Source organism: Natrix helvetica (assembly GCF_964273705.1).
Source record: "Natrix helvetica genome assembly, chromosome: 2".
NCBI classification, from domain to species: Eukaryota; Metazoa; Chordata; class Lepidosauria; order Squamata; family Natricidae; genus Natrix; species Natrix helvetica.
Window position 1 is genome coordinate 185,479,883 of NC_138552.1, and position 26,422 is coordinate 185,506,304.

The 26,422-nt window shown below is 35.2% G+C and overlaps 1 protein-coding gene across 4 annotated transcripts in view; it reads left to right on the top strand.

Moving 5' to 3' along the window:
- The window catches only part of SOBP (sine oculis binding protein homolog), a 162,212-nt gene that overhangs the window by 75,761 nt on the left and 60,029 nt on the right, over window positions 1–26,422 (top strand). For all 4 annotated transcript variants that reach the window (XR_014174459.1, XM_081942314.1, XM_081942315.1 and 1 more), the window contains one exon: window positions 20,680–20,775. Coding sequence is in view for 3 of the 4 variants with exons in the window: in XM_081942314.1 (XP_081798440.1) it covers window positions 20,680–20,775 (96 nt within the window). In the remaining variant the exon portion in view is untranslated. The remainder of the gene's footprint in view (window positions 1–20,679; window positions 20,776–26,422) is intronic.

A 26,422-nucleotide genomic window follows, 5' to 3' on the forward strand; every position in this document is an offset into this window, starting at 1 on the left:
CAAACGTCCTCACCATCATCTACCTATATGACAATATTGCCTGGCCCTGGAGAAAAAAATGATGCGATTTTCACAGGTCTCCAATCATGCCAGCCAAGGCAAAACATTATGAGATAGTAATTATTTTTATCTTTTTCAAGAGTGCTGTTCTCTCCTTTTGGTCCCTGCAAGATGAAATAGGCGAGGAATCTAATTTTATTAGATTTAGTATTTTTCAAGGGAAGTGCATCATCTTTTGGATCTATTCCTTGAAGCCATGAAGCAGGTGATTGAAAGCTTGGCAAGGTAGCCTTGAGGTCCTCCAGAAGTCACCTTGGCATGCATGTGCTGCATATTCAGAATATGCTCCTGCTGGAATAGTCAGGAATATGACAATCCAAGGATAAGGCTTTATTTCTAGGGTCACCTTATCCTCTAACAAATCACTATGGCACGTTCAGTGCAATTTGCTTATAATTAGCATAGCTGATATGTGTATTTTAGGATAAGGATTCTGTCTAATAAAAAGCAACATCTCATGCAGCAATTATCAAAGAATATCATATAAATGAAGCAGTCTGCAGAATCACAGGGGATTGTGCATCTGATTTTTATTTTTGTATATTGGCATACCACTTACATGGCTGCCCTGAATTCAGTGGGAAGTTGAATATCTGGTTAAGCAAAATATGTGAGCCAAGAATTGCCCAGAGAAAGCACAAATTCACTGTGTGTAGACATTATTGGCAATATTTTTTTATTGTCTTGACATTCCCCCCCCCCCACCTCTGCTAGGGCAATCATAAACAGTACAGCTGTATCCATGTAGGCCTAGTTGTGTTCATACTTCACTGATCTATACAGTTAAATAAGCCAAATAATAAATTAATGTTTGTAGCTCGCACATCAGTTCTTTTATGTTTTCAGGGCTAATTATAATAAAATATGAGATAAGCAGATGAGCTCATTTGTGAATGGTCTTTAAAAAGAACTAGTTGATTTTAATGTTTGTTGTTTTCTGGATAGTTGCATTTGTATACACCAAAAACAAAATTGCTTACACTACTTTTATAGTGGCTCAGTATTTACTTTTTGTGCAGCTACTGTTTAATTTTACTATTGGTTTTCTGTACAATATACACAATTTCAGATATTTTCAATTTAAAAATGTTTGTAGAAATATTTTGGGAGTCTTCAAAATGTAATTCTCTTCCCGAGGCATCAAAACAATATTTTGCTTGAACAAACATTTATAATTTTGAAGAGTTGTTTCTCTCCCTCCTAAGAAAGTGGGTGCATTCCTACAGTAAATCACAGGCCCTACTGTGTATAACAGTGATGGCGAACCTATGCCACGTGTGCCACAGGTGGCACGCGGAGCCATTTGTCAGGGCATGCGTGCGCGCGCTGGCCAGCTGAGTTCACTGTTTTCAAAAGCCATTTTTCTCCCTCCCCAGGCTCCAGAGGCTTTATAGGAGCCTGGGGAGGGCAAAAAGAGCCCCCCCCCGAAGGCCTCAGGGACCGTCCGGAGGCTTCCCTGAAGCCTTCAGAATGCTTAAAACGACCCTCCGAGCAAACAAGAAGTCACTTCCGGTTTGCTCGGAGGGTCATTTTGAGCGCTCCAAAGGCATCAGGTAAGCCTCCGGACGGTCCCTGAAGCCTTCGGAACGCTTAAAACGACCCTCCGAGCAAACCGGAAGTGACTTCCGGTTTGCTCAGAGAGTCATTTTAAGCCTTCCGAAGGCTTCCGGGAAGCCTCCGGACGATCCCTGAAGCCTCTGGAGGGCCTCCGGGTGGGCGGGGGAGGCTCTTTTCACCCTCCCCAGGCTCCTATAAACCCTCTGGAGCCTGGGAAAAAGAGCCTCCGGATGGTCCCTTATAAAGCCTCTGGAGTCTGGGGAGGGTGAAAAAAGCATGTAAAAATGGGGGGGCACCTGTTGTGCACGCATGCGCACTGGGGGGATCGCACATTGCATTATGGGTACGGCACGCCCGCACACGACCCCCCTGCGCTCCCCCCACTTGTGGCACGCGAGCCAAAAAAGGTTCGCCATCGCTGGTGTATAATAACAGTTGAGTATTGATTCAGTTGTTTAACTAAATTCAATTGTCATCACATCATTTTCATGACTGTGCCATTTCACAGGGTTTTTTAAAAATTAGTTTACCTGAAAAATAGGGCTGTGCAAATTGTTCAAGAAAGGTGAACCAATGATCATGATTTTACTTCTTGAAGAACATCCAAGCTGAGCTAATTGACAGTATTTGTTCCTAAAGATCAGTTCTTTTATAGAATAGAGTTTGTTTTAGCAAACAACAGGTAAGATTTTTTTTTGCAAAACAGATAAGATAATACATCAAATGGTTGAATTCCAATATATCTCCAAACTTCTCCATAGTGAACTCTTGTATCATTATGTCAGTAGCATCAAAGGGCATTTCCTCCTCAGTGATGGTCAAGATCATGGATGAACAACTTTTGATGAGTTGAGGCTTGTACTTAGTGGCATGCATTCCCAGCAGACTCAGAAAAAATAGTATTAAATGCAATGCATACTTTATATATATTAACATATTAAAATAATATTTAAATCAATATAATATTAAATATGACTGAGAGGATCTTTATACAATACAATACAATACAATACAATACAATAGTAGAGTTGGAAGGGACCTTGGAGGCCTTCTAGTCCAACCCCCTGCCTAGGCAGAAACCCTATATCATTTCAGACAGATGGCTATCCAACATCTTCTTAAAGACTTCCAGTGTTGGGGCATTCACAACTTCTGGAGGCAAGCTGTTCCACTGATTAATTGTTCTAACTGTCAGGAAATTTCTCCTCAGTTCTAAGTTGCTTCTCTCCTTGATTAGTTTCCACCCATTGCTTCTTGTTCTACCCTCAGGTGCCTTGGAGAATAGTTTGACTCCCTCTTCTTTGTGGCAACCCCTGAGATATTGGAACACTGCTATCATGTCTCCCCTAGTCCTTCTTTCTCTTAAGCTAGACATACCCAGTTCCTGCAACCGTTCTTCATATGTTTTAGTCTCCAGTCCCCTAATCATCTTTGTTGCTCTTCTTTGCACTCTTTCTAGAGTCTCCACATCTTTTTTACATCGTGGCAACCAGAACTGAATGCAGTATTCCAAGTGTGGCCTTACCAAGGCATTATAAAGTGGTATTAACACTTCACGTGATCTTGATTCTATCCCTCTGTTGATGCAGCCTAGAACTGTGTTGGCTTTTTTGGCAGCTGCTGCACACTGCTGGCTCATATTTAAATGGTTGTCCACTAGAACTCCAAGATCCCTCTCACAGTTACTACTATTGAGCAAGGTACCACCTATACTGTACCTGTGCATTCCGTTTTTGTTGCCTAAATGTAGAACCTTACTCTTTTCACCATTGAATTTCATTTTATTAGATAGTGCCCAATGTTCAAGTTTGTCAAGATCCTTCTGTATCTTAAGCCTATCTTCTGGAGTATTGGCTATTCCTGCCAGCTTGGTGTCATCTGCAAATTTGATGAGTTCCCCATTTATTCCCTCATCCAAATCATTGATGAAGATGTTGAAGAGTACTGGGCCTAAAACAGAGCCTTGGGGTACTCCACTGCATACTTCCCTCCATGTAGATGCAGTTCCATTGAGGACTACACGTTGAGTGTGGTTGGTCAGCCAGTTACGAATCCATCTGGTGGTGATGCTGTCTAACCCACATTCTTCTACTTTATCTAGTAGTAGGTTATGGTCTACCTTATCAAAAGCCTTACTGAAGTCCAAGTAAACTATATCAACGGCATTCCTCTGGTCCACTAATTTTGTCACATTATCAAAGAATGTAATAAAATTAGTCTGGCATGATCTGTTTTTGACAAATCCATGTTGACTTTCATGATTTATGTGTTTGGTATTTTTATTATTATATCATATTAAAATTACAATATGGTGGCAACTTGCTTTTGAGTTTCAAGGTCTGTCTACAGGACTGTAATATACCGCATATCCTAATTTTAGGTTTCAGTTATATGTAATTAATTGATTCAGTGAGCATATTTAGACAACACACTGAGCTATCCTAAACTTCCTTTAACAGTTGTTTAAGTATCAAATAATTACCTACCAATTTAGATAAGCCTTAGATAGCAAAGGCCAAATTAACACAAAGACAAAAAGAAAAGAGAACTGCTATAGGCAATATACAATTTAGCAATAAAATACCTTGCCAGAAGCATAAATAGGAATGAAATTCCCTAGCAACTGTGTGTGGTTTTAATCAATATATTTTGTATATTTTATCTAGCTGCCCATCTCACAATACAGTGAGTCTAGGTAGTGAACAAAGATTAAAACAAAAACACACTGTAGAAACATCAAAAACAAACATGAACATATACATAACATGAAAAACATTATATTTGTAGTTTGTTTGGAACCATATCAGCCAAATGAACTCACTCAAACTCCCAGACCCAAAGGTTTTCCCCTTGTGGATAAGTATATTGAATTTTTGTTTTCTAAACTATATCATTTAAATCATTATGAGCAGTGATGCTTTCATATTGGCTTTTTATTATGGACAGGTGTGTGTCTGTGTGTTGTTTTGTTTTGATTTTGTGCCTTTGAGTCAGTCTTAACTGCTGGCAACTGCCCGAATGAGTCTCTGCAGTTTTCTTGGCAAGATTTCAGAAGTGGTTTTGCCACTGCTTTCTTCCTAGAGCTGAAAGTAACTGGCCCAAAGTCATCCAGCTGGCTTTGGCCTAAGATGGGTTTAGGAATCAGTTATCTGTGTTCTAGCCTGGGCCCTTAACCATTACACCAGACTAGCTCTCTGTGGACATATATATGATTAAGTTGTCTGGTAAAATTATACTGCCTATGCAAAGTCATTAGAGTCTTTTCTCAACTAGCTGGCCTGCCTTACAGTCCTGACAATGATTTTTTAAAAAGGCTTTTTGATATTTGAATGTATCCATTGAGAGTTACTTAAGGTTAAATATTTATAAGGTTGCCCTGGCAGCCAAATATTTTATATCTATAAATGCGCACTAGTTAAATTACTATCAACTAAGGAAACATATAAAATAATAGTAAATAATCAAACATACAGAATAAAGTTCTAATCTTATTTTATTTTTTATGTTTGATTACCGAGAAAATGCAGGTAGAAGCGATGCTTGAGGTAGCAAAATAATATATAAAATATGTTCAGGAAAAAATATTTTAATACATAATAATTTGCAAGCAATCACACATTTATAGTCCAATCTTTAAAACAATATTAATAATGAAGTCTATTTATTTATTAATGGTATTTCTATGGCTGCTTAGTTTCAGAGTGACTCTATGTGAAGTTTCTGCACATCCCATAAGAATAATCTGGTGAATTAGGCATGTTAATTTTTTCCCAGTGAACCCAGAGGCACTTAAGCAGGCTTATCTTTGGTAACTGTAATGATACTTCAACCAGAGTCATTTTATTGAAAAAAGGAAACTCCATAAACTCATTATTGCTCATTATACAATATAAATTGAAGCAATTAAGTTAAATGAAGAAAGATAGATTCTGTAAAATAAAAGGCAAGGCCATTTTTATTAGAAGCATTAAATATTTATTATACACATAACATTTTCAATGTAAGTTGCCTTTTCACTTTATAGCGCTGAATAATTTATTTATATAAAGAAAACGATGCCCAAATTGAAAAAAAATGCATGGAGAGGAGGAGGAGTGAAAAACTATGTTACAAAGCAACTGAACAAGTCAGTTAACTATTAGTAGAGATAGCAATCAGACATAAGAAAAAATGTTATTTTTTCTTGTATTTTAGCACATTAATATACATTTAAGAAATGAAAGCGGGAGAAACAGTAGTGAGCCTGGATTCATTTCTGTAATCACTCCCAAGAATCAATGAAGACTATTTTAAATCCGCTGAAGATCTTAACAATAATGTTTGAAAAAGCAACAAAAAGTGTAAATAGCCAGTTTAGTGTATTACAAACAGTGGTGAGATTCAGCCAGTTCGCACCTATTCGGGAGAACCAGTTGTTAACTTTCTAAGCAGTTCGGAGAATTAGTTGTTGGAAGAAATCTCATTTTATTTTTTTCCCACTTTACAGGGATAATACTGTAAGGAAGGCAGGAAGGAAACATTCTGGTGTTGTTGCTAGCCTAACCTTTATAGCCCTGCTTACAGAAACTGCCTCTCCAGTTAACCCTTATTACATTCTAACAGCTAAGGCAAAGTGCCCATCGGCATGAGTGACATTGAGTTGGCCACGCCCACCCAGTCACATGACCACCGAGCCACACCTTCTCAGCTGGTCATTAGGGCAGAGAACCAGTTGTTAAATTATTTGAATCCCACCACTGATTACAAAATATTCCATTTGGCAGCCTTCACCAATAACCGTGTTGACTGGGAAATTATGGAGTTGAAGACTAAGTTGTGTAGATTGGGGAAGATCACCATACAGTATTGGATTGTAAAATGAAACTTTTATTAGGGCCACTGAAAGACAAATAACAGCCTAATCCTAACCTGAAAGAAATACAATGGTCACTAAGTAGTACCTTTATTGATGGAATGGTTTTCATTAGGACACCGGGGATGTTTCCTCTTTCTCTTATAGTTTTTCACCCTCCCTAAATATCTGCGCTGAAGGAATGGAGACTCTCTAAAGCAGATTTGGGGAAGGCACTGAGAAACTGCAGGAGGAAGACAAGGAAATGTTACTATGAATAGATAAAGGTTTCAAGGTTTTGATAACGATCTTTAAAGCGCTCCATGGCTCAGGACCTAGTTACTTGCGGGATCGTATCCTGCCCCATACATCCCTGCGACCAATTCGCTCGCACAGAGAGGGACTCCTCCAGGTGCCGTCCACCAGACAGTGCCGAGGGGCGGCGCCTAGGAGTAGAGCCTTCTCTGTGGTGGGCCCAGCCCTGTGGAATGACCTCCCTCCGGATATTAGGACTACCTCTGACCTCCGCTCCTTCCGTGTAAAGCTCAAGACCCACCTATTCCAAGTAGCTGGCCTGGCTCAACCATGATCTAACTATATCGTTCCTGACGGGTTTTTTATTTGTGTAATTTAATTGTATTTATTTATTTAGGGGTTTTTAAATATTGTGATTTTAATTGTTTTTATCCATCAGCCCACCTCCTCCTTGTACACGTCTTAGTACACGTTTTTGCTATATGTATGTCTTGTCCAGATATGTATTTTATATGTTTTATTGTACGCCGCCCCGAGTCCTTCGGGAGAGGGTGCGGCTAAGAAATAAATATTTATTATTATTATTATTATTATTATTATTATTATTATTATTATTATTATTATTATTATTATTATTATTATTGGAAAATATATGTAGGATTACATATTTATATCCTTATAAAATATTCTTATGTGGAAGAGTTTTAATTCACCTGAGCTGCTCTTACTTATGTCTTCCACATTACCTTCCAAATTTAAATTAGGGAGATGGGGATAAAAAGAAGATTGTTGGGAGGTCATTATTACAATATTATTCTAAACTGCAGACTGGGGTTTTCATTCTATCCAGGAATACTGTTTTTCTTATTCCTTATTTTGTTTTTAATGAATCTTAACAGCCTTAAGATTCTACACGATCTAGGACCTAACCCACTGTCAAATTAAAGTGCTTTCCACCTATTCCAAAATAATAAGCATATAATTGGTTGTCACTGCCTACAAGTTTTGTTCTGCTTCAAAATATTGAGCCTGTTTGGCAGTATCCTGAGTTACAAGGTGCAGGGCAGGTTAAGCAAATGTTTCTATCTTCCTTCTTAACATCACCATACAAACTATCCACCAATCATAACATTGCTATGAATGGAAGGTGGCTTTGACAGATTTTTGAACATTCAGGTTAACCTTTTGTCATAATCTGGTCCTTGGACAACTGATATATAATCTTTCCTTTATTGGGTAAACTTTCAGTATCTTGTACTTGAGGTACTATAGTGGACAATTTTCCTGCATCGCCTGTTGAGTGGAATGCCTTCTGTTTTGCAAGAGCACAGAATCAAAATTAAAAGGCAGTACTGTAGATGGATGGTGGAGTCTGGCAAAGTGATTTTTCACTGGGCATTTTAGTATGCCCTAAAAAGCTATTATTGTCCATGAATGAAATTTTATTAGAAAGTAGATGTCGCTAAAATTAATACAGTGATGTTGTTGGAACTGAGATGATCCACTGAGTCATTTCTCCTGAAAATTTGAACTGGAGCCAAAGTCTGAATACATATTTTAGAATTTTAAGAAAGTAGTTTTTGTCACAGTCATTGACGATCCAGCTGCTTAATTATACTTGTTATATCCATTTGAGGAAATGTATAAAAATATATTACAGCATGTTTTCCATTTGCTGTATAAAACGTAATGACAATAGTATTGCCACTGTATGTTAATTAGGCTGTGGAACAGGACGTGGTCTGCTCAACTGCTGGTGACAAAATCATGTTATGTGCTTATTGGAAGGGAACTTCATAAAATATTTCCCCAGAAACAACTAGAGTTCCAAACTTTTGAAAAACCTTGGCATCTACAGGGCTAGTTCACAATTTAATAAAAAGGGAATATTTCTCTATAAAATAATATACTTCAAGATAGGTTCAAAGTAACATCTAAATCTATATTTGTCTTAATTATCTGAATAGAGCAATTAATACTTGGCATAATCATTATAAAGTAAAATATAAAGTAAAATTCAGGACTGAAAACAGCTGAGTTGCCAAATTCACCCTCTCTCCTCCACAACAGAAGGTTCCAAAAAAATTCATCTTTTCAGCAGAGTGTTCCCTTGATGTAACCAAGGATGAGATTTAGTGAGATTCTTCTTCAACTCTCATTGGCAGATGAATATTAGGAAAGGTGCTTTGCTTTGTTTTGTTTTAAATGCTGTGTGGATATGGACTATGACAGGCATAAGTTCTGAAAGCAGTTTTTTAAACATGCTAAGTTGAGTAATGGTTATTCTAAGACTGTTAATATCCTACATTTATTTTGCTTTATGCTTCACATTAGAACAAACATGTACAGTATTTGTAATGTATATAGTACATTACAAATACTATAGTTCCCGCATCTGTGATCTTAGGGCGTATATTTACCAATCCGATTCATCATGAAAAACAGTTTCCCATAAACCTCCCGTTATTTAAGGTCATTCATGCACTTGATTATTTAGGCTCTTATATTCACTAACATAGATATTACTATTATTTTCCCAATTGTATCAGGGGAATTCCGAGTTAATAAACATTCTGTTATGTAAACTTCTATGCCTTTAGGTTACAAAACTAAGATAAAGGCCACAAACAATTATGAATGTTTAAGGACATGCATGCATAAATTGAAAAAAAAATTAACAGTAAATTAAAAACCTGGTTAGTTAATTCCTCATTAACCTCATTAGCTCATAATTGCCCACACTGCTGCATCCTGGACCAATTGATTTTCCAAGTGGTCTTCAAGGGCAACCCCATATAGAGCATGTTGTAATATTTGTTCTGTGAGGTAATTAGAGTATGAGTGAGTGTCAGAGTTATCTATGTTTCATTCCTTCTATTGCCTATATTTCACACCTGTCATTCATGATTAAAAATATTGTCTAGGTTTTATTCTTATTATCTAGCTACTAAAACTCTCACATCTGCTCGTTTGTAACTTTCAATTGGGCAAAATTGGAAAGCATAAGACAACAATTATTAAACCATGGATATTATAGTGGGCTAACCTGTTGGCTCTGATGGAAATGAAATTTGGGGAAGTTTTGGCCCCTTCAATGCCATCACACTTTCTGATTATATTTCCTAGAAACCTGGAGGTTGTGTGGCACAAGGAAAGATGGGAAACTTTGGGGAAATGCCAGGATGAGAAACAAGGGTGTAGTTTTCCTTGCAGTCCACAATTCCCTTTGTTCCCCTTTGTCTTGGGAAAATGGCAGACAATCCTGTGGATCAACCAAGGACAGAATAGTGATTTCTGAATTCCCTGTCAGTTTCCCACAACCACGTTACTGTGGAAGCCAGCAAGGAGTTGGAAATTGCTTCGGTTCCCACTGCTTCCCCCCCCAAAAAAATCTGTGTTCATTCTATTTCTCTATTTAAGTGAGGAAATATCTTTGAAAGGATGATGCAAAAAAGTCATGGGTGATCTAGTTTGTCACTAAAAATTATCTAAGTAGACTGATAAAGAAGACAGCATAGGAATTGTGGAAATTTCTGTGTTTTGTTGAATTGGCCAACTTTTTCTAGTTGTTGAAATTGTTATAGTTTTGTGGGAATAGAAGTGAAGAATCTGAGACACAATTTGAAACTTATTTACATGCTTATAGCTAAAAGCTATGCATTATTTTTATGTCAATTGCTACTTTTTGTTGTCCTTCTAAAAGAGGTTAGTTAATAAATGCCATACAGAAAAAGTTTCATATGAGAAGAACTTGGTTAGCTGAGTCTGGATTTTTGTTTTCTGTTTGAGATAAGAATATTGGTTTATGTCATAAATAAATTTAGAGTTATTTAGCCACATTTTGAAATAAAATAGAATATATAAATATAAAATATGCATTTAATATTACACCATATTCCTCCCACAAGATTAAAAAGAGAAGTGTACATTTTTCTGTAATATTCCACAATCAAAGCTGCCAGAAGAAACAAAAGAAACAAAACAAAAATGGTGTTTCATATGCCAAAAACTATTGTGGTTTCTACAAGGCTAAATTAATCCAAATTATAATGACATTTACAGAGATGATTTGATTCCATTTCCCAGTTTAACAAAATTCTCCCTGATTCTTTTTTCTTATGATTGGGAATGTCCATTTAACAAACAGTAAGAATAATGAAATCAGTGAGGCTATTGCTACGAAAAGCATCCCAACATTTAACATATAGGCAAACTGAATACATAAATAAAGTTCATTCCAAAAAATTCATTAATGTTTGAAAGAATGGTAATCATCTCTAAATCTTGGGCGTGCCTTTTTGGTGAATTTGATGCACCACAGTTGTAGCTTCATTTAAAGTAGCAACTGCAATTTAAGTTGATAGACTGTGTAAGTCTATGACAATCTGCGACACTAAACATGTTTATCTGTAATTAGTTTTACTGGAACCAGTGGGCTGCATCGTCCACGCAAAAATAATGTGTTTATAACTTGGAAATTAGTTACATCTGATAGAGTAAACTGGTCCAAAGCTGAAGTGCAGAGTTTTTTAAAAATTATTTTGCTCTTCATTTAAAATGTATACCAGGTGAATTATTTTTGCTATTTCTTCTTATTTTGTTTTAAAGCCTACCTTAAATATCTTAGTATTATTGATGATTGCCTCAGGAAAGAGAGGGATTTTACAAGGGATTTTACATACAGCCTATACATTTAATAGTAATGTTATGATAAATCTCATTACTTTCTCAGCCCTTAACCACAGAGAGAAGGAGAACAGTGCTGGAAGTAATAAAGGAGAATATCTGTAACTCGGGATTCAAATTCTCTGAGCTTAGTTGTTTTCTTGTAGGCAATGATGATGCACTGATGCTGTTGCCTAGTTTGGGTAATGAAACATCTGCAAAAAAACAACTAAGCTCACCAAGGACCTCACAGTGCTGAAAGTCAGCAAAAAGAACAGACATCTGGACCTTTAAAATCAGATGAGGTTTTTTTTTAAAATGTGGCTGTCTACTGCAATGAGAAGCAGCACTTAGTAGTTTCATTGTTATGATGAAATTTTGCTTGATTGCTGAATAGTGCAACAGATGACAATATTACAAATGGTAATTCATATCACCTTTCATTAGACTTTCAACTATTTTTACTCACCATAGAATCATAATTGATCAACATAAAAAATCCTGGGGTAGGATACAGTCTTTTGCAGAAGGTACAGTCATTTTTATATAGAACACATTGTATATCTCCTAACTTACATTGGACTGTGACCATGAGATCTCTTTGTCAAGAGAGAGTGTATTTATATGCATGTATTATGAGATGAGAAAGAAATTATTTGTCAAAAAGCAAGGAAGATCAGTGCCAAATTCCCAGCTTTGCAGTGAGTGAATATGGAAAACATTTCCTAGAATCTTCTTTTGTTTGCTGACTCCTGGAGGAAGGGGCAAGAGTGCCTTATTTTTAAATACATCTGTCCTAAACAGGTAATGTCTCTGTGTATAAACTCAACAGTGGAAGCAAATAGTAGGTGAATTCCCATTTCACAATAGGCCATTGTTTCTCTTAATGTTCATGTGTTGATCATTACATAATGCTAAGCCAAATCACGGCTAGTAGTCACAGTGATTGGTATCATATATTATGCTAAGGAGGGAAGCGAAACCAGAGTATTATGGCTAATATACAATGTGTGAATTTAAAGTTGTCTGTCTTCAACAATGCTGCTCTGTTCAGATATAAGACAGTTGTTATTGTCATGGAGACAAAAACAACATTAGAGCAGCTTCCAAATAATTCACAGGAATATAGTTCTGTTGCTGAAAAATAACAGAAAGCTGACAATCTACTACAAATGGACAACAAATTGTGACATCCTTTGCATATTAGTACCCCCCCCCAAGGAATTGTACTTGCAGTTTTCTTTACTTGCAGTTTTCATTGCTACATGGGAGCTGCAATCTAGAACTATAACAAGAGGAGTGGATTTTTTGAATTTTGAAGTTCTTGAAAATGTTAATGGTACTTTAAAATAAAAGCAAAAGATTGTGTAATTCCCTTAATTGTGATACATACTATGATCTGCACTTGTGTGCATTAATATAGGTGAGGAAAAATTAGTTGCCAAACCCAGAAAAGATAGAAGCCTCCACGAAGGCATACTTAAGTCCTAATAAATTAATTTTGAACAACATAATATGGGTTAAGTTCATGGAAAGAGATAAGCCCAAGAGAAGGTAAATTCAGTTTGATCAGTGATAGTGATAAATTCAATTGCTGAGTACAAATTAACTGTATTCTCTCCTACTCTGTTATGTACCTGATGTTAAGAAAAAGCCATATACTTTTCTTGTTCCCCTGACTGTCAGAATAATTGGTCATTTCCCCTCTTCTCACTATGCAAGATTTTCATTTGAATCATTCAGACATATTAATGTTAGGTGATGGACCTATTAATAGCAACAGTGATATGACTTGACAGAGAACAAGAGAGAATGATTTCCTTGACCCTCAAAAGTACATGTGATGCTTAAAAGAAACAATAATAAAAACAAGGGAAGTTATTGACAAAATGGCTGATTGTATTACTATTTTCTGTCCAATGCATCAATTCAGCTTGTTAGAACCTATACAATTGTTTATTTTTATTATTTCTTTAATCAAAACATATGATTGTCCAGCTAAATACATGGGCCTGGGTGTCTAAAAATATTAAAATATATAAAAAAACCACCCCACATGTACTAAAATAAATACAGCAGCTAAGAAAAACCACAATTATTAGCATAGTGAGTACATGGAATCCTTCATACATTCCTTCAAATACGTTTTGCATTATATTCTGTTAGATTATTATTTCCTATAGTTTTATTTTATGTTTCATACATTTCAGCACTCTATAATAATATGCAAAAATTGACATTCAGAAAGAATGATAATATAAAAATTGGCACTGTTTTAAGATTTAGACATTTTTAGTATAAAGTTTAGTATAAAGTAACTGATCAGAAAAAAAGTAAACAAGGTCCTAAAATATAGAAAACAGTAACAATACTGTGTTTGTTTTTCATCAGAGGAATGATTTGATTTATTTTATCTGTTTATTTTTATTATTTTATAGTAAGCTGTGCTCTTGACAAGCCTTGAATATCTGCCAATGTTTGACTCCGGTGATTTCTTAGTCTTATCAAAGATCACGTGTAAAAATCTTAAAGAAAAACTATAGCATTCCAACAAAATAGGAACTCACACATACAGTAGGCACACAACTCTTTGTTTCTCTCCTCCTCTCCTTTCCTCCCCCTTCCCCTCAAATATATGGAGGATAAAAAGCCTAGAAGACAGTAATCCAGAAAATAATTTCTCTTATCCATTACCATAATGTTGGTGTTTGAAAGCATTACTGATAGAATGAAAGACAGGGGCACTATTTATTAGTTTTCAATTATGTTAATTCTTATAACTCATTTTTATAATGAGATCTGAAGGTTAATCCATAAAATCAGGCTAAGGACCCTGTCATCCCTGGAGGCTTGCCAGAAAAATGCAATGACTTTATGAGGCAGAAGGATTATTGGTAGATAATTAGGCACATCACAATTTATACTGAGTTTCTCAGTTGTCTGTTTCATACTTATATCTGCACGTACACATGCACAAACACAGAACAATCATTCATAGTCAGAACACCAAGATTCTATGCATATAGCAACTGGATAATTAACAATTAGGTGATTTCAAGAAGACTCTGTAGGATTCTAGCCATATTTCCATAAATGTTTTATTTGGCTGTTTATTACTTTATTATTTCTTATAGTTAGCTATCTTTAGTATTATTATATATTATTTCTAGGTTTGTTAGGTGCCACCCAACTCAAGATTGATTCTGGGTGGCTCACAATACAAAGCAATATATAAATATCAAGCTACATAAAACAATAAAAAGTTGTCCAATCTGATCAACATATAAAATAAATATCATGTACTCGGCAATTCCATCAATCATCCTAGCCCAGGGACTGGGATTAAAGCCAGGTCTTTAAGGCCTTCAAAATGCCATCAGAATGGAAGCCACCCAAATTTCAGGGAAAGGCAAGTAACATGACAGGCAGGCAACATGACATGCTTCCTAGGTCCCGAAAATGATACTGTTTAATTGAATCCAAATCAATAGGGCAAAGATTGGAGATAGGCAATCCATCAAACAGGATCAGAGATTATGATTACACCAATAACAAAATTATTAGCTAGTAGGCCAGTTGCAATAAATAACAAGATTTATGTTTAAAAGGATATATTAAATTAGATCTATTAAAAGTTAAAACTGAAGTTTAAAAATAAATATATATATAGTCTTTATTAGTCCTTCTCAACAGTGTTTCTCTGGCTGCCTGGGGAATTCTGGGAGTTGAAGTCTATCCACCTTAGTCACCAAGGTTGAGAAACACTGATCTATATACTTTGCCCAAAACCGTGAGGTTATTTTTTAAAATTGTGAAGTATATGTCTAGTTTATTTCTCAGTGTTATAGAAGACATATTCAAAAAGAACAACCATTATCATCTATATATCTCAAAAGGTGGGATAGGAGAATTTTTTGATGAGTACAAGAGTTATCAAAATGATGCAACATAGATATTACAGGCATTTGAATTCTATATAGAAAGTAACACATAAACCTCTGTAGAAATCTCTCAGAGCTCTAGAATAATTTTTCCAGTACCAAATTGTGACCACAGTAGCCTTCTTCCAATCCAGATAGGTACACAAAAATGGTACCACGGCTATAAATACATACTTTCATCTGGACATCTGATAACATCATGTTCTGGCATTGTTTTTATTTACACTAATAGTCAAAGGCCAGTGTTTCAGAAAGAGGAAAAAATCAATCTACAATTCATTTCTGTTCTAATATGAAACTTATGCATGTGATGGCACATTAACCTTAGTGGCCCAATGATCTCTCTCAAATAATTGTTGAATCTTTATCTGTATATTTCTCTTAAATCCAGAAACCTTGTGCAGGTTAGAAGGTGGAAATTTCAATGTGTGTGTTTTTTAAAGCTCTATGTGGGTGACAAATGAGAAACAGTCCTCTTGTGCTTTGGGGGAAAATATTTATTTCCAAATTTATATCTGATCATTAATCCATAAGGAGATATGTCCTCTTATTTTATGACTCACAGTAGGCATTTTCTCACAACACATTGAACTTCTGTAGATTATTAAGGTGTCATTCCTTGCCCCATCTTGTACAGCTACTTTATATATAATCAGCAAATCCTTTCTATTAAAACCATACTGTATGAATATGGAGAAACATTATGGTTAACATTTACTGGAAGTAGAAATCACATTAGTTGTTACCCTGGATTCTTAATTATATATGAACTGTTGATTTTGGTTAAGGCATAAATAGGATCCGTTAGAGACATAAACATTTAATCCTGCACATGGAGTGTTTTCATGTACTTTCTTATTTCCATTGACCTCAGTTTTCTTACACCAAGAACCAAAATAATCTAGAGATAAATCTGACAGCTAGTTCTGGGGGTCTCCTTTTTCAATTTTATTTTTCTTCCTCAGCAGTTGCTTTTAATGGTAGATCCTTTATAATAGCAAAGATAAATGTAAGCAGCACCTTTGCTGCCACCATTTGTATTAATACGAATATTGAAAAGGAAATTAAATTTGCAGAATGTCATAGTTCAGAGCTAGCTTTCCTCTTTTTCTGAAAGGCTTCTGACTCTTTTACACTTACACAACAGTGGTGGCAGGATTACAAGTGTGGTTGGAATCTGGCAGCATAAATTTCCACATCACCCTGAAGTGCCTAATTTAATCTCTCTTGGGGATAGTGGGGAAATTAAAATACACACTTACAAATATCTATTCTTTTGCCCAATGCAAAAAAGCAATAATCAAGTTTGCATTAAGACCCTGGCAGTTGACTGTCTAATGCAAGGATTAATGCCAGGATCAATATGATTAAAATGTCCAAAAGACCTTTATTCCATTCCATTTCATAATAATTAAATTGGAATGGACCTTGGAGGTCTTCAAGTCCAATTCGCTGCTCAAGCAGAAAACCCTATACCATTCCATTCCATCCCATTCCAAGATGAAGATCCATGCTCCTGACCAAATATTGATTAAAACCTAGATTAAAAGGGGCCACAAGTAAAGATGTGTTGTATAACCATATTTATAAATTGCAATTCAGACATTTATTTACAGTACTTAAAACTTGTCTTTATTGTATCTTTTGTTTAATCTGTGTCATATTTTCAAATATGTTTTGGTTTGAAAATAATCAAATTACAGATGCTAAATAATTTGTGCTTGGCTCTTCTGTTGTTGTTTTTAATAAGCATAAATATTGGTATATTATTTTTAAAGCTATTCCCTGCCAGACAAGCAAAACTTTCCTCTGTAGTAAAGCTAAAAAGAAGCATTCAAAAGGAGTGCTTTTAAAAATGTGTTGCCTTAATCTATGCATCTTTCTTTAAAGAAGCAACTACAAATTTTAGAAAATTTAGTTTAGATGCTTTTGAATTCTTTCCACATGCATACATAGACCACATGCATACATCCACATGCATACATTTCCACATGTATACATAGTTCAGCTGGTCCTTCAAAGCAACTATGCAGAACATTTCAGATGATACAGCTGTATTAACACACCAGAGCATTTTGCTTTCCTCATATTAGTATGCTTTATAAAATGGCTCTTCCAAATTTTTTAACAGCTTTAATGTGAATAGTTTTTTTTTTGGGGGGGGGGGTCAGGGTGGATGGAATCTGGATAGGAGAATGTATGGGAGAGATTCTCAAATAATGTGATTTTAGCTGCTTTTCAAGATTTATCAAGTAGCTTAACAATAAAAAAACAACTATCCAGCATAAATATTGGAAGCCCCCAAAGTTTGGTTTAAAAAAACCAAGATGAACCAGTTAAAAATAAACCAAATCCAAAGCTTTCCAGGATAATCTTTCTATCTCCTGAAGTTCAGTGGTGCTTATTTAGAGATAAGAGGATTTGAACTGCAGTCTTAAAGCATAATATGAAATAAAAAATGGATAAGCAATACCGTAAACAAGATAATTTCATTGTTGGTTATTATCTTACAGATCTTAATAGCAGTTCCTCCTATAATCATTTTAACAAATGCCCAGATACAGAAGAGTATAGATGATTCTTCATATAACCTGGACCCAAATAATTTAAGTCTTTTAATTACCAAAAATTTAAATTTTGATTTGAGCTTTGATGTATACCACAATTACAGAATTGGTGTAATACAGTCTATCCATCTATTATGGAACTTTTTTATTTCAGATGTCATGTTTCATACACTTTGTGTTTCATAGGAAATGCATAATTCAGCTCTTAAGTAAATTAGATCAATGCTTTTCTTCTTGAAATTTGGCTTCTCAAAATTATATTCTAAAGCTACTTTCCCAATCGGTGCACAACAATAATTTTGAATAGGCAAATAACTGCATGGAAAAGTATTAAACTATTATGATAAGATTAAATCAAATATTTGAATATTATTTAAGGAGAAGATATTAAAGACTTGGGGGAGAAATAAGCATATGATTATCTAGTACCTATCTAGTATCTAGTTTACAGAGGATCCAGTGTTAAAGATATTCCTGTTTTTTTAAAAAAATCAGTTGTACTCTTAAGAAAGTAGTGAAACCTGATGTAAATATTTAGAGTTTGTTTCTAGAATTTTCTTGTGTAAGAGACCTATAATCAGTAAGTTATCCTATGAGCTATCAATTCCTTTTCTTAATTTTTATTTTGCAGTCCACTTACAACAGTGTGCATATTAGCTAAAACTACCTGTGCTATTTGCGGTAACAAGAGACTTAGCCCCAACTTAGAGATTCAAGCTGTTTAGGCTTGAAGGACAATTTCCTATGAGCCCCTTATTCCAAATTTCAATGTTCCAGTCTGTTTTGTCTTTAAAATATTGGAAGGAAGAATTATGGAACTGCCTGTCATAAGTAATTTGGCCCAAAGAGGTTATATGAAAGAAACAGTAAATCACATTTATAAATTGAAATAGCTGTATTTGTCTGCTGGCACTGCTCTAGGCCATGAAAGCGTATGCAGCAATAAACATTGCTAGCTTTTAAGGTGCCAGGAGACCCTGCTGTTTTTATTTTTAACATTCTTCTCGTCTAAATCTTCTTTAGCTACTTCTTAGTAGCTACTAAGCTACTGCTACCAGGATTGAGAAGATAGGAGTGTTTGCGAAGAATTTTAGGGATACTAAGGCTTTACTAGAATGCCATTATTACTAAGAAAATTTCATTTTATTTTCTGAATGTTTTTAGATTGGAATTAAATAATATATAATAATTATATTAGTAAACCTTTGGTTTTTGCTACTAGCCTGGAACTGCAGAAGAAGAGTATCTGTCTGAAAAACCAAAATATGTTTAAGTGGAAATTGAATTATTTGCTAAACTTTGGTACCCCTGATACTCCAATTCAAGAAACCCCTTTTTGCCTCTGTAGCTGGGGAATTACATTTTTGAAAGAAAGAAAAGGTGGGGGGAACATAAAAAGGGATAGATACCGGTATCTTTTATAATACCCATGCCAACAGAAGATAAATACTCTGAAATATGACACATGAAAATAGTTCACACAATATTAAGAAAACAGAATATCTTAAGAACTGTCAGAGATAAATATGTAGATAGGTAAGGTATTAAATATTATTGTTACAGATCCTCTTGATTAATATAACATGTAGTTCTTTCTTTCTTTCTTTCTTTCTTTCTTTCTTTCTTTCTTTCTTTCTTTCTTTCTTTCTTTCTTTCTTTCTTTCTTTCTTTCTTTCTTTCTCAAAGAGCAGGAACCAGAACTACCTGCTGCTTGCTATATGGCTTTCCTATCTATCTTCCCCACCCCCTCTTCCTTTTCCAAGTTCACTGGGTCTTATTTAAATAAGCTGGCCTGAAGCCAGAAGCTCATCATTTTAATGCAGTGTAAAATGTGAATATGCATAATTATATGCAAGCCATATGTGAGGGAGACAGCTCAGCTGTGAATTTCAGGAGACCGGGAGAAAGAGAGAGTGAACAGTCAGGGATTAGATGAGATGAGAGTGGAACAGAGTGCAAGTGTCACCCAAATGAACGGTGTAATGAGCATGCTGCTGACACTCCTCCTTTCTCCTACTTCTCTCTTTTTACTTTAATTCTAAACCAGGATATGCTGTAGATTAGAAGAAATTGCTGCAAGCAAGCAGTAGAGTTGCTAATGGAACTGCATTAATTTATCCATTTAAACTTCAGCTTCGTTAATGAACTGTTTAGATCAAAACAACCCATAACTTTCAGTTTATATTCTTAAATATTTTAGCATATTTGATTGCCCTCACTTAATGACAACTTGGTTCCAATTTTTTTGCATAAAAAAGAGAGGAAATCCATGCAATACAACGACTGTCAGAAAAAAGTATGACAGAAAATAAGACCTTGTTTCTTAAAATGTTTAATCTGGAGATATGTTATTGGTTGACCATTTCCAAAGGGTGAAATTCCTATAGCATATATGCAATATAATCCTTGAAGTACCAAAAAGAAGGGGAATAAACTGAAAATTTTGAGACTTCCAAGCCTACATATATTGGGAAATAAGTCCCATTCATCTCATCGTGACTTACATCTGAATAGACATGAGTAATACTGTGCTATTAAACACTCAGAATAGAGAGCTGAAATCCTTCATTTTGGGGCTTGTTTCTATGCTAATCTTTCACTCTTACACCAAAATCTATTTGCATGTTTTTAATGGTGTAATGAGCACTCAAAAGTTCTAATACTGCATATATAAGAATTCTTTTTGCTACTGTTGTATATGAAATTCCCGTTTGTTTAATGATCTGAGCTGTTATGCATTTAGCTTATTCTTTTTCTTCCATTATTTCCAAGTCCCTAAATAGGCCATTATATTTCCCTTCAGGCTAGAGATGAAGATGGACATGCTGAAAATTTTCCCCAGCAGCACTATGCTAAGGAAACTCCAAGACTTGCCTTCAAGAATAACTGCGAACTACTTGTAAGAATAATATACTTACAACAAGTCTAGATTGTTACTTTAGCACAGTGAAAACAGTTTTTGAAAAAGCTTTTGTTCATGATTATATACATTATGAAGTATTATAGCTTTAAAAAAATACCATGTACCAGTTGGAAATGCTAAGTCTGCTATAGTCAAACAATTTACTTGCAAATCTTTTCTTATAGAATAAAATGTCCTTGTAATTGAATTGGAGTGCCATCTAAAAGAATGTTTACTCAGAAGAAAGTTCCACTGAGTTCAATGGAGCTTACTTCCTAGTAAGTCTGCCTGGTATTGTAACATAATCTTGTATCCCTTGAAAATCATTCAATGAATTGATAATAAAACACCTCTAAAAAGTGGGAGGAAGGGAGAGAAATGATACCTAAATGACAGTCATTTTCTGTTCTCCATCTCTCCCTTTTTAATTTTGCCATTGTGTTTAGGTAATGTTAAAATTCCATTCAGCTGCACTGACACATGGTCCTCCTTTTATACTTCAATTATTCCCCTAATATATTAAAAAAAAATACGCTAGATCACTCTTGTTCTCTGTGGTGGGGACTGAGCAAATCCAGCAAAGCACTCAGGGGAAGCCTAGAATGTTTACATGACATAAGAGAAATTATAGCAGCTCAGCTGTGAAGATAGATCCATTCAAAGGCAGGGTTAATTTGCTGTTCGTTTTTGCATTTGCCGCATGCAAAATAAACAGTAAATATAAATGAATGTTATATTTCTGTACAACAAAACGATTCATTTTTAATAGTTTTGATTAAAATGTAACGATCAGAGCTTCAGGCTTTAATATTTCTCGTTTTGGTTAACGCCAATAGAAAATGAATGATCATTTATTTAAAGGAATATTCTGATGACTGTACAATTAATATTCTGTTGATGTTTTTGTTTCTCTTCCATTGTATATAATGCTTTGAAGGATCCCTATATCAATGGTGAAATCTGAACAGTTTGACAAAACAACTATTTTGCTAGGGAGTATTGTTTTGTTTTATAATGGGGAAGAAAAGGAAGATAGCAGAAATAGAGCATTTTATTGAGACTGGCAGATGTTGTTCAGTAGGGATTTCAGATCTGTCCCTCTCTCTGATTCATAATTTTTTTATAATGTTAATGTTTTAAAAATTGAAAGGTAGACAGTTGTAGTCAAGTTGAGCTATGTTCGACAAAACAAAAGAATAAAATATAGTCCTGGGCTCAGCATTATATCTAGCTTAGTGCTAACTTCTTTGATCTATATCGTTAGAATAGTATCACAATATTATATGATTTATAATCTTATTGTTGGAGCAAGCAAGAATGTGAAGACTTACCCAAGATTATCTTTTCATATCTGAGTTTTAGTTCAGGAAGATCCAAATTATATTTTGTACTTTCCAAACTGCAGCATTCTTACTAGAAGTAACATTCAGTTGACAAAATGGGACTTAATTCTGAGTAAACATATATGGTATTGCACTGTTACTTTCTTAAGAATTATATCTATTAATGTATTTCTCTAAACTGGAAAATACTCAATTCTGGTCCTATTGTTATTCCAGAATCTTCAAGGTATCCTTTCCTGGACCTGCTGGTCTTTTTTATCTGCCTTCTCAAATTACTAGTTTTGCAAATAGGTACTTTCAACACATTTGTTCACAGAACGCTTCTTAAATTGCTTCTGTTAGGAATTAATCTTAAAAATTATTCATGCACAGAAGCCTATTACTTAATAATTAAAATATAATTATTGTCTTGCCTTCATTAAAACACTTTGCAACAGTGTTTGGTCATTTGAAAGGTTTTCTTTTTAATTAGTATTTTAAATACAGTGAATCATTTGATATATTAATCCAAGCTTCTTAGTATTTTTCCTGTCAGAAAATGCATGAATGATCCATGCTTGGGAAATGCCTTCCTCCATACAGGGGAATTGTTTCAAATGAGGAAATCAGAAATGATTTTTTAAAAAATTATATAAATATATGCTGTTGAATTTTTTTCTATCACTGGGTATAAACCATACATTTTAGTTGCATTTTCCAATTTTACCTATACCAAATTAGTCTGTATATTTTTATAATTAAAATATTCTTAAAAGATGGGTTTTGGTCTCTGTCCTCCTCATATTTAAATCAATAGAAAATTCTTGTCAATTTCAGTGTAAGCCCTACTATTTACAAAATAACTACAAAAATATATAAATTGGGTGATTCTGAGAATGTACTTTAAGAATACTAAAGTCTTATATTTTCCTGAAACTCTGAAACTTTTCATATTCTCACTGAAAGGAGATATGCACTGGAAAAGACTTCATGCATAACAGAATGCAAGACAGAATCCAATGTGCAAGTACTGCATAAAAGCATCAGATAAATAATTTATTTGATTCTTGAAGCACCGCATGAAAAATATGAATCTAAAAATAGCTGTTACCTAAAGAAATTATTTATTTGTTTATTCATTCATTCGTTCGCTCATTCAATTTCTATAGTCACCTAAGACAACCAAGTGACTCTGGGTGGCTTACAATTCTAAAATTCTAAAATTATAAAACAATTAAAACAATTTTTAAAACTATGAAAACAATAACAGCGTCCACAAACCCAACAGCAGCTATGATGATTGATCAACTAATAGTAAAAATAATGGTGCCCTTAGCAGATTCCGAACCCCAGACTTACTTAGCCAAGTTTTTAAAACTTTGCAAAAGGCCAATAGAGCTGGGGCCCTTCTAATTTCCAAGGGGAGAATATTCCATAAGGCAGGGGCTACAGCAGAAAAAGTCCACCTTCTATTTCCCGCCATTTAATACTTTTTGGCTAACAGACTCTGCAGCATGTGCAAGCTGTTGGATTGGGTGGGTAGAAACTCTTGAGAAAAGATAGCACCTCAGGTATCCCAGTCCCGAGTCAAGTAGGGCTTTAAAGGTGGTAAACACACCGGCAGCCAGTTCCACTCACAGGGTAGTGGTGTTACATGTGCTGTGTAACTGGCACCATTTATTACCTGTGCAGCTACATTTTGAATCAGTTGAAGTTTCTGAATGCTATTCATTGAGGACCCCATGTAGAGCATATTGCAGTAATTTAAGTTACAAAAGGATGGTGGATGGTGAGCAGGCCTCCCAGTGCATGAATGGGCACAACTGGTGCTCTACCCAAAGGCATGGAAGGAGTCCCCCAGCCACAACTCCTAGTAGCTGTGAGTCTAGGAGGATCCCAAACTACACAGCAAATCTGTCTGGGATATGGCCACCCCATCCACAAATTTTGCTTTATGAAGAAAATAGTAGCTTGGTGGGATTGTCTCTTCTAATTAATATGCTTGTATATGTATGTAGATATACTTACTGTAGACATCCAGAGAAAATAACTATGCTTTCACTATTGTACTTCCTAGAAATGTTTGATGTATGAATGCCCTCTTTGGCCTAGTTCTAGTTATGTCTTTTTAAAATAAATAAATAAATACATGACTAATTATAGGTTTGAATGCAGATCCATTTAAGCACAGGTGCAGATCCAATGTGGAATGTGTTCCAATCTATTTTGGAAATATACTTTAGTTACTTCCCATAGTCTAATAATTTACAGTGTCTAATAACCGAACAAGCATGGCCAATGATGAAAGATGCAGAGTTACAATTTCGTTCATCTTTGTTAGCAATGTAATTTTGGACAGGGACGTGCGGTCAGGGGAGGCAGGGGAGGCAGAGCCTCACCGCTCTCATCATGAAAAGAAAAAAAAGGGAAAAGGGAAAAGGCACACGTGGTCCGATTTCCTGCCTTCCTGAGTCAACATGAAGGTGACTGCGGAGCGCACTCTGCCGGCTCGCGCTCCGCAGTCCCCTTCATGTTGACTCAGGAAGGCGGGGAATGGGACCATGTGTGTAGGAGGCTGAGGCTGCCTCAGCCTCCTGCACACATGGTCCCATTCCCCGCCTTCCTGATGATGTCACCAGCCTCACCAGCCATAAACCTCACCGCACGTCACTGATTTTGGATGATCTATAAGAATAATGATGAGGGACAGCTTAAAACTTTAAATGAAGGAGAGATTAAAAAAATATTTTTACAAGTACCAGGAGATCTTTGGTGTTCTTTTAATGCACTACAGAGTAAGTTTTATAGTAGTCTGTCATAGAAAATTGACATTCAGGCTCAAAAGTGCTTTCTTAGCTTCAGGCTTCTAAAGCCATTTTCCAGCGTGGATCTCTACAGCAAGTGGAGCTTTTTTAGTTTGGAAAATGTTTCTGCTCTAAGGATGCTGCTACGATAGAGAAGAAGGGATCAAGCACTGATGGGAGTTGTTTGTTAACAAGGTCCCAGAAGAACATGAATACATGGCTAGAATATTTAGATTCTGGACCACAGGCATGCATTAAAAGCCTTAATTTCTAAGTACTGGTACAGATTTCTAAACTTGTAAAGCCATCAGTAGGAAACATACGTTTGTAAAGTTTATAACTGAACAGAATATATTTTGTTGTGTTACTTAGAACTTTACAACTTTTTTTAAAAAAATCTTGGTAGAATTACGGGACAGAATAAGCTGCTGTTGAACAAATTCCCATCATGAATATGGCTGGGCTATTTATTAGGAAATCCATAGAAATTACAGTTTGGCTGCTGAAAATAGCCACAAAGAAATTCCACTATACAGTTATTATGCTACTTTACAATATTGATTTCCCACTATAAATCCAAAATGAGTTATGTGCTATATTCAATACAGAACACAAGAAACCAGATATTATAGTTGGCAGTTAAGATGTTTGAATCACGGAGGATTCAGAAATATCTTTATGAATTACCAGTGAAGTTGGTCATTTGGAAAATTGGGTTTCCTGATGGTTAGTATCACATGATAAAAATAGCAAATGAGTATGTAACAGAAATATTTTATAGCAAAGATTAAGACAATCCTTGGGGCATGATTCATGGCTAAATGTATTTTATGGATCGTGTACTAAGAACATTGTTTTCTGTTATTTATCACCTGATCTAAATCTTTAATAATGGGGTAAAATATGTAAAAAAAGGGGGCATTATTTGCAGACAAAGAGAGTACCAAGTCTGGTGAGCATGATTATAACTAACAGTGTTGTCAAACCAGTTGTTTTATTAGAAGAAAGAGAGGGAAAGCAAAGGATCAAAACAGTTAAAAATAATGTGCCTAAAAAAATATTTCTGAGCAGTTGTGGAAAATTGCAACCATTTGGGTGCATATTAAATAAGATAATGCATGCAAACTGCTTCTTGATATCCAAGTAAAATATAATTACAGCAGACTGTTACCATTCAGGCTGAACCTTCTGGTACCTCCGAATTAATGTGGACGGCCAGTTCTTCGCTTTTCACTTAAAATTTGTCCCTTCGGCCCAGAATCATGGAGGATAAAGAAAGATGCACATGACTTTTCCTTTCTAACACCAGCAGGACAGAACTGGTGCTGATCGTGAAACAGAAGTGGTAGCTGAGCTTAGAGAATCAAATATCTAAATATAAAAAGGATTTTACTGAAAAAGATAAAACATCAGAAAGCAACTATCACAGACACAATATTCCAAATAAAATAAGTCTGGCTAGCCTACCTAATTACCAGATTACCTATGAATAAGATTTTTAGTTTGAAAAGCTGTTCA